The sequence below is a fragment of the Oncorhynchus tshawytscha genome, linkage group LG13, assembly GCF_018296145.1.
Source record: "Oncorhynchus tshawytscha isolate Ot180627B linkage group LG13, Otsh_v2.0, whole genome shotgun sequence".
NCBI classification, from domain to species: domain Eukaryota; kingdom Metazoa; phylum Chordata; class Actinopteri; order Salmoniformes; family Salmonidae; genus Oncorhynchus; species Oncorhynchus tshawytscha.
The window spans coordinates 26,790,252-26,800,174 of record NC_056441.1 but is presented as its reverse complement, the minus strand read 5'-3'; the positions used below and the strand labels follow the sequence as shown (position 1 = coordinate 26,800,174).

Here is a 9,923-nt window from a genome sequence, read left to right as displayed (position 1 = left end):
CCATGTGTGTACTTCTGGAAGTAATATACTCTCCATTACCTACCTAACTCCCTATTGAATTGAGTTGGAGTAAGCCTGCCAAGATGTGATGGAGAAATACCTTCCCTAATAGGACATAGTTAGTCACATGGCAGTTTCGGACAGGCAGCTAAGAGACAGCCAAAGATAGGCCCCTTTCTGGATCACCTCTATGATCACAATCACAATCACCTTTACACACTCACGACCCTCCACTCACCCCTTCTTGATGATGATAACGATGGCCCCCAGCAGCAGAATGAGGACCACCAGTCCGCCAGCACAGGCCCCCAGGATCAGACCCATGTCCTCTGCATGTTGGGACACCTCCAGGGCCCTCTTATGGTCCTTACAGGCAGCTACAGGGTAAAGAGAAGACTGTTAGCCCGTTGAACTAAAGCCTAAGATTCATCCAGGACCCTCTTATGGTCTTTAGAGGGCAGCTACAGGGGAGAGACACAAGGGGGAGAGACAAGTTAGAGTGATAGTCTTCTGTATGTTATAAGACTGTAGTAGCTTGCAGAGCAAAGGCCTAGGCATTAGCTCTGAAGAACTCATGGTTCGGGCGATGATACTCCAACAAAAGGGCCAACCTAGTTAGATTCCTCTCCCTAGTCCCTACACTAGACCACACAGAAGCCTAAGCATCCTGTAGAAAAGGCACACAACCACAAAGACAACCAATTATACCGATGACGATCAGCGATCAAAACATCAGGAGTAGGAAGGCTATAGTCTCGTTCTATTTTTTTCTGTTAATCCCAAAGGAGGCCCAGGGGTATTGTGGTAGTCTGAGAGACGGGAAGGCACGGTGAGCCAGGTTATCAGAGTAAAATCAGGTTATTATCCCTCTCACACTGGGTATTATATCCACCTGGATGAATACACTGGCAGAGGGGAGGAAGGGAGAGAGGGGGAGAGGGAGTGCTGGGGGGGGGGACATGGAGAGAGAGGAGGGAGAGAGGGGGAGGGAGATATGGAGAGAGAGGAAGAGAGTATGGTAGAGTAAATAAGCTCTGGCTTTGTCCCTGACAATGTTTCATGATAGGTAACAGGCTTGGATAAGGAGGAAGCTTTTAAGCCGCTAACTAACCAGTCACAGTTGGTGTTGCCAGTGTGGACAGCTGGACAGACTTAGCCTACATGTGTTAAGAAAACACACCAGTTACATCAGCTAATAGCTAGCTGGAAGTTCATTCAGTCAGCCATTTTCTATGCACTAACGTCACAGTCTCACCGTGTTCGCTGTGCCTCTACATTTCCATCAGACCTATAACAACAGCTTGAAATCTCTCCCATGATGAATTTCGAGCTCCCATGGTGTCGCTTTCCAGAAGTGTTTATTGCCGACTAGAAACAGAATTGGTTGAGAATTAAGATCCTGAACCCCTGCGAGCATACGCTTAATTAAAAGGCTTCTCTCCGATGGGTAAACAAAAAGGAAGGTGAATGAAATGATCTATCACTGGAGGCACGAAGCTAAAACCAATTATCTACCTCTTTTCACCATCGCCCCTTCTTCTAACGCTTCCGCTGGATGTGGTCCTCTCTCTTTCAGCTCACTTACTATTTAAAAAAATCTCTCTCTCGATCTCGCTCTACCAGTTAGCTGCAGCACAACCAATTTGAACAGGATCCACATCTTCTTTTCTCCCTCCCAGTAAGGCATGGTATTTTGTCTGCAAGGGGGGTAATTTTGCCTGAGCCTTAAAAGCCTGTTCAGGAAACAGAGTGTGTCCTGCAGAAATGTTGATTGCAGATGATTCTAGATCTACTGGCTAGCTGGCTCTCTCTCTGGCCTCCAAGTCCACTTTACTAATGTGTGTGTGTGTGTGTGTGTGTGTGTGTGTGTGTGTGTGTGTGTGTGTGTGTGTGTGTGTGTGTGTGTGTGTGTGTGTGTGTGTGTGTGTGTGTGTGTGTGTGTGTGTGTGTGTGTGTGTGTGTGGTGTGCGCAGATGAGTCACTCTGTCCTATCCGACTCCTGCTGTAAGAAGCACGTTGCCATGGACAAGTTTAGACCACTAAAACTTTCTGCTGTTGTGAGGCAGGGAGAGAGAGATGGGGGAGGTGGAGAGAGAGAGAGGAAAAAAGGAGAGCGAATGTATATATGAGAGAATGTGTGTGAGAGAAAGATTAGGATGGAGGATGTAAAGAAAGGTAGAGGGCTGGAGAGGACACACATTTCATCTTCATCTGCCAGCGTAAGCGTGTCATTAACCAGATATTGTGCTGGTGTGTGTGCGTGGGCCCGGAACACCTGAGGTGTGACACTAGTCGTCTAAGCGGTAGCTGCCTGTCTCTGTCCCTGTCTGTCTCTCTGCTTCACGCTTGACAGGAGCCCCAGCCTTTCATTACGCAGTCACAGAATGAGAGAGAGAGAGCAAGAGAGAAAGAGAGAGAGAGAAGAAAAAAAATTGTGCAAGAGGAAAATGTTATATGTGTGCATGTGTGTGGGCGTGCTGGAGAGAGATAAAGAACAGTTGTATAATTAGAGAGCGAGAGAGGAAGCTTGAGGTAATCTGCCTTTGGCCTAAAGAGCAGGAACCTGGACTTCGTCAAAGGAATCGGAAATACAGGCATTGTCATCCAACAAGAAACATGGTATAGAGGAGACGGACCCACTGGTTGCCCTCTAGGTTACAGAGAGCTGGTAGTCCCATCCACCAAACTACCAGGTGTGAAACAGGAAAGGGACTCAGGGGGTATGCTAATTTGGTAAAGAGCAATTCACTCTATTAAATTAATCATAACAGGAACATTTTACATTTGGCTAGAAATTCAAAAGTAAATGATCTTAATAAATCCTCTTAAGCCTACCCCCTACTTTTTCGAACATTCTGTTAAAAATCGCGCAACATTTTGGCGTCCTGCTACTCATGCCAGGAATATAGTATATGCATATGATTAGTATGTGTGTATAGAAAACACTCTCACGTTTCTAAAACTGGTTAAATCACGGCTGTGACTATAACAGAACGTCTGTTTCATCGAAAAGCGCAGGAAAATCTGATCACTGAAAGTGGAAAAAATATCCATGCGCCACTTCAACCCATTGTTAAAGGTGAACCGTATTAAATGAGGCCGAGGTTGCAGTACCTACAGCTTCCACAGGATGTATAGAGTCTTCTCATTTGATTCGGATTTGATTCTTGGTAGAACCGACCCAAGGGAACCGATTCCCTCCGACCTCCAACTTGATGTATTGGCTGAGTTTTTTCCGGACATTTTTTCCAGACGACCACCTATCGAATTTACATCACCTCCTGATGATTTTTATCGCTTATTAACGTGTACTAATACCTAAAGTTGCATTAGAAAAGTATTTTGAAGTGTTTTGTGAAAGTTTATCATCGACTTTTTAACTTTTAAAAAATTACGTTACGTTATGAAACGCTATTTTTTTCCGTTTATCACACAGTCTTCATAGATCGATATCTAGGCTATATATGGACCGATTTAATCGAAAAAAAGACCCAGTATTGATTATGGGACATCAAGGAGTGCCAACAAAGAAGATGGTCAAAGGTAATGAATGTTTTATATTTTATTGTGCGGTTTGTGTAGCGCCGACTATGCTAATTATTTTGTTTACATCCCCTACGGGTCTTTTGGGGTGTTACATGCTATCAGATAATAGCTTCTCATGCTTTCGCCGAAAAGCATTTTAAAAATCTGACTTGGTGCCTGGATTCACAACGAGTGTAGCTTTAATTCAATACCAAGCATGTGTATTTTAATGAACGTTTGCGTTTTAACTAATACTATTAGCGTTTAGCGTAGCGCATTTGCATTTCCAGAGCTCTAGTTGGGACGTCTGCGTCTCAAGTAGGAGCAAGATTAACAGAGAAAAATGTCCTGTGTGCCACCTATATCCCCCCACTAGAATCCCCATACTTTAATGAAGCTAATCCTGGAGGGGAAAATCAATCATTTCCAGGCCCAGGGACATATACTTATCTGTGGCGACCTAAATGCCAGAACGGAACAAGAACCTGACACCCTCAGCACACAGGGAGACAAACACCTGCCTGGAGGTGACAGCATTCCCTCCCCCATATGCTCCCCTAGACACAACTTTGTCAACAAAAATGGGTCACAACTCCTGCAGCTCTGTTGCACGCTGGGTAGGTACATAGTCAATGGTACTCTTCGAGGGGACTCCTATGGTAGGTACACTTATAGCTCATCTCTTGGCAGTAGTACTGTAGACTACTTTATCACTGACCTTAACCCTCTCGCAGAGCGTTCACAGTCAGCCCACTGACCACAGATCACAGCAAAATCACAGTCTACTTGAACAGAGCAACACTCAATCATGAGGCATCAAAGCCAAAGGAAATGAATAATATTAAGAAATACTATAGATGGAAGGAATGTAGTGTGGAAACCTACCAAAACAAATTCAATCCCCTTTAGACAACTTCCTGGACAAAACATCCCACTGTAATAGTGAAGGTGTAAACTTGGCAGAAGAAAATCTACACAGTATATTTGACTTCTCAGCTTCCCTATCAAACATTTCAAACAGAAAACTGAAGAAAATGAACAACAATGACAAATGATTTGATGAAGAATACTAAAACCTAAGAAAGAAATTGAGAATCCTATCAAAACAAAAAATAAAAAATCGCCCAATTTCTCAGTTTTTGATTTGTTAAAAAAGTTTGAAATATCCAATAAATGTCGTTCCACTTCATGATTGTGTCCCACTTGTTGTTGATTCTTCACAAAAAAATACAGTTTTATATCTTTATGTTTGAAGCCTGAAATGTGGCAAAAGTTCGCAAAGTTCAAGGGGGCCGAATACTTTCGCAAGGCACTGTAAATACAACCCATATTTATGTTATTTATTTTCCCTTTTTTAAATTGAACTACTTGCACATCGCTACAACACTGTAAATATACATAACATGACATTTGAAATGTCTTTATTCCTTTGGAACTTCTGCGAATGTAATGTTTACTGTTCATTTTTATTGTTTATTTAACTTTTGTTTATTATCTATTTCACATGCTTTGGCAATGTTAACATATGTTTCCCATGCCAATAAAGCCCCTTGAATTGAATTGAAAAAGAGAGAATTCCAGTGTACCCTTCCTCCTGAACCTCTCTCTTTGCCACCACCACAGGAACAGCACCAATCTCTCCTCTCCTCTCTTCTCCTCCCTCCATTCACCATGCCACCCTGCCACCGTCAAGAACCAACTGAAGAGTACTAGAAATATCCTGCCGGGAACTCTTCTCTGCATACACCCACAGCTCCTCTGCCTGGGTGGTGTGTAGCGCCAACAGACAATGACAAGAAGAGACCCCTTGATGTCAGGACACTTCAAATAACAAAGAGAGCGCATGAAGAGAGAGAGTGTAAGAGAGCAGGCCTCCCTCTCCCTCTCTCATACCCTCCGAGTGACAGGGACGCTTTCCATCCACATCAGAGTGCATCTGAAGCATCATGGAGCATAGAAGATGTAAATACTGCTTTGCCAGGAAGTATTCTTATGTAGTCTATTTCTCAATGCATGCCTCTCAATGATGAAGATCAAAGAAGATAGAATGGAATGATCTGAACGTACCTTTACGGGCAATCCGGATGCAGTTAATTCTTGTCTCCTGAAACAAGAATGGGAGATTCATTAGCATGGGATAACCACAACCAAAAATCTATTTAAGCATAGAACAGGTGTCAGAGCGTGTGTGTATCTATGTGTTTGTGTCTGTCTGTCTGTCTGTGTCTTAGTCACCTAGACACTTTGTGTTTTAAAGCACAAAATAGCTAATTAATGAATAAATGAATGGGTGTGTGAATGAAACGTTCTCTGTTCTCATCAACAACATCCAGTCCCCTGGCCCACCCAACCCATTACACACACACTAGTACGCACGTACATGTATGTGCATATGTGTCTGTGCGCTACAGTGTTTTATAAAGAACTGATTGCACCAATCTGGCTGTCTTTCAAGCTCCAGTAAAGACATATCTGTCAAAGTCATTACAGTTCCATTCAGTGGCAGCAGCAGCTCTCAGAGCCATGGTTCTGGAAACCTACAGCTATTTATCTTTAATAATTGTCAAATAAATAATGTGCGTCCCCCTTTTTACAGACTCGAAAAGCCACTTTTTATAAACAGATTGAGAAACTGCTCAGGGCAGACAGAGAAACAATAATCTACATGAATTCTAATATTCCAATGTTGTTATGAGCTGCCGTGTCAGGATGAAATAGAGTGGTGCCTAAATCTCTAACTCAACTATAATAACACCACAGTAATAATGACACACATATCAAATCAAACACACACCACACCACACCACACACACACACACCCCAGCTCCTACCCAGCCAATCACAGTAATACCAGGGACACATTATCAAATTAAGATTAGAACATGCTAAATCAAGTATTTAATCTAATCTGGGCTCTGAGATTGGAGTCAGAACCCTTTCACCTCAGCGCCTACTAACTTACCTTTTTTAAATAAAAACCTGTTTTCCGAGTGGGTCTGTTTCCACTAAACTCTTAGTCATGGAGATAGAAGTTGCATTTACCCACAATTCTCAGATTATTACAGTCCCACCTGCTGATATGTCATGTGTCACCTCTGTCAAGGTTGACATGGCTCGGACTCTCAGCACTTTTTGGCATAAAAACGCAAATCCAAAATGGTACCCTGTTCCCTATATAGTGCACTACTTTTGACCCTGGTCAAATGTCATTTGGACTTCTACTGACTGCTGATGACACCTCATTGCCTGATATGTTCTGATGTTATTTATAGAATGATCCTCAGATATGATATGCCAATATTTTCAGCCGATATCAGAGGTTGAGTGGCAGGTAGCTGGTAGCACCTGTCACAATAGTGTACAGTAGCATTTCAAGATCCTGAAGCTGACTATGCTGTTCACTATCATTAATATTGCATCTACAGAGAATTGGGGAACGGGTCAATTGATTTGAGGCAATTCCATGCGAGAAATTGCCAAGAAACTGAAGATCTCATGCAACGCTGTGTACTACTCCCTTCACAGGACAAATCAAACTGGCTCTAACCAGAATAGAAAGAGGAGTGGGAGGTCCCGGTGCACAACTGAGAAAGAGGACAAGTACATTAGTGTCTAGTTTGAGAAACAGACGCCTCACAAGTGCTCAACTGGCAGCTTCATTAAATAGTACCCGCATAACACCAGTCTCAATGTCAACAGTGAAGAGGCGCCTCTGGGATGCTGGCCTTCTAGGCAGAATTGAAAAGAAAAAGCTATATCTCTCAGACTGGCAAATAAAAATAAAATATTAAGCAAAAGGTCAGACACTGGACAGAGAACTTTGCCTAGAAGGCCAACATCACGGAGTCGCCTCTTCACTGTTGACGTTATGACTGTTGTTTTGCGGGTTCTATTTAATTGATCTGCCAGTTGAGCACTTGTGAGGCGTCTGTTTCTCAAACTAGACACTCTAATGTACTTGTTCTCTTGCATCCCGCTCCTCTTTCTATTCTGGTTAGAGCCAGATTGCGTTGTTCTGTGAACTGAACAGTACACAGCCTTGTAAGAGATCTTCAGTTTCTTGGCAATTTCTCGCATGGAATAGCCTTCATTTCTCAGAACAAGAACAGAGTTTCAGAAGAAAGCTCTTTGTTTCTGGCCATTTTGAGCCTGTAATCAAACCCATAAATGCTGATGCGCCAGATAATCAACAAGTCTCAAGGCCAGTTTTATTGCTTCTTTAATCAGAACAACAGTTTTTAGCTGTGCTAACATAATTGTAAAATGGTTTTCTAATAATCAATTAGCCTTTTAAAATGATAAACTTTGATTAGCTAACACAACGTGCCATTAGGACACAGGAGTGATGGTTGCTGATAATGGGCCTCAGTACGCCTATGTAAATATTCCATTAAAAATCATCCGTTTCCAGCTACAATAGCCATTTACAACATTAACAATGTCTACAGTGTATTTCTGATCAATTTGATGTTATTTTCACGGATAAAAAATGTGCTTTCCTTTCCAAAACAAGGACATCTCTAAGTGACCCTAAACTTTTGACTTGTTTAACACTTTTTTGGTTACTACATGATTCCATATGTGTTATTTTATAGTTTTGATGTCTTCACTATTATTCTACAATGTAGAACACAGTAAAATAAAGAAAAAACCCTGGAATGATTGTGTCCAAACTTTTGACTGGTACTGTATATTCGAGTCAGCCTAGATTGCGATGAGTGTGTGTGTGTGTGTGTGTGTGTGTGTGTGTCTGTGCGCTTCAGTGTTTTATAAAGAACTGATTGCACCAATCTGGCTGTCTTTCAAGCTCCAGTAAAGACATATCTGTCAAAGTAATTACAGTTCCATTCAGTGGCAGCAGCAGCTCTCAGAGCCATGGTTCTGGAAACCTACAGCTAATTATCTTGAATAATTGTCAAATAAATAAATCATGTGCTTTCCCCATTTTTACAGAGACAGTGAACAAGCACACACACACACATCACAAATCCAGGCTGACTCGAAAAGCCACGTTTTATAAACAGATTGAGAAACTGCTCAGGGCAGACAGAGAAACAATCATTTACATGAATTATAATATTCCAATGTTGTTATGAGCTGCCGTGTCAGGATGAAATAGAGTGGTGCCTATATCTCTAACTCAGGTAAATACACAACTATAATAACACCACAGTAATAATGACACACACACACACACACGAGACATTTAATTGGGTATTAAGGGGGGAGTCATTGGCTTTAATGACCAATAGTTAAGAGAGACAGGAGACTACTATCAGATGTGATTCAGAGGGACAGAGACACTGAGGGTAAGTCCTTAACTTCAGCCAAGTGACGTTAGTCATACCAGCCTTACAACCTATGGAGCATTATCCTTAACTTCAGCCTTCTAACCTGTAGAGCTTTACCCCTACTGCATCTAGCAACCACTTAGGAAGCACATGTTTGACCAGTTCTGCCCTGTGACTCTCTCTGATGCATTTTGACCCAGGAGTTTGCAGTACAACTATCGACGACACAGTTTCCAACCTGCCTTGATGCACACCTTAAATTAAATATGTGTTATAAATCTGTAGCTACCAGAGTAATATAGTCATATATACTGTACATATGAGGCGTGATAACCAACTCTTTGCAACCAGGCAGATCATACTGTAGTCATTTATCTCCATATGGGCTTCATGATTTAAACAGCATTTATTTAGTCACACCTGGGCCCCTACTATCCTCTGTTAATCTATGCTTGAGTCTCATTTCAGACTTTCCTCTCGACAGACTTTCCAGCAGGCTCTGAGAGGGGACAGGCAGAGAGAAGGGAAGGGAAGGAAAGACAGAGAGAGAGAGAGAGAGAGTTGGGCCAAAACATCCTGAGTTTCAGAGCTGAAGGTCCTTTCTCCTACAACCAGCCATGCACAGTGTTACTTTCGCAATTCAATAACACTTGATTTGTTCAAAGGGACTGTAGCTTAGTCTGGTTCCCTGATCTGTTTGTGCTGTCTTGCCTCCTCCTATGGCATGTTTGGCAAAGACTCCAGACTTGACTTCGGCTTTATTGACAGGTCTATAAACTCACCCCTCTGAAGTTGCTTATAGCCTGGAAGAAGACTAGGTAGTTCTTGGAGGGGTCCAGGGGAGTGTTCCAGTAGCCGTTATAGGTGTGGTTGTCCCCTACGGTGAACGGAGTGGCCTCAGGGAGACTGGAGGGGGGTAGCTCAGCTGTGTAGTAGTGAGGCATCCCCTTAGACTGGGCCTCCACCTGGGACGCTGGCACAGGGAAACAGTCTGAACCGCTACCCAGCTCCCTCCTCCTCCTCCTCCTCCTGATCCGCCTAGAACCGTCCTCTTCTACTACCACCACCTGGTATGCACTGGGGGGAGAGGAATGACAACAGACCGAT

The 9,923-nt window shown here is 42.8% G+C and overlaps 1 protein-coding gene across 9 annotated transcripts in view; it reads right to left on the bottom strand.

Moving 5' to 3' along the window:
- LOC112265846 (receptor-type tyrosine-protein phosphatase U-like) overlaps positions 1-9,923 on the bottom strand; it is a 275,257-nt gene that overhangs the window by 41,425 nt on the left and 223,909 nt on the right. For all 9 annotated transcript variants that reach the window (XM_042295481.1, XM_042295482.1, XM_042295484.1 and 6 more), the window contains 3 exons: positions 9,599-9,893; positions 5,593-5,629; positions 239-377 (listed from right to left, as the gene is read on the bottom strand). In XM_042295481.1, the coding sequence (XP_042151415.1) occupies positions 239-377; positions 5,593-5,629; positions 9,599-9,893 (471 nt within the window). The remainder of the gene's footprint in view (positions 1-238; positions 378-5,592; positions 5,630-9,598; positions 9,894-9,923) is intronic.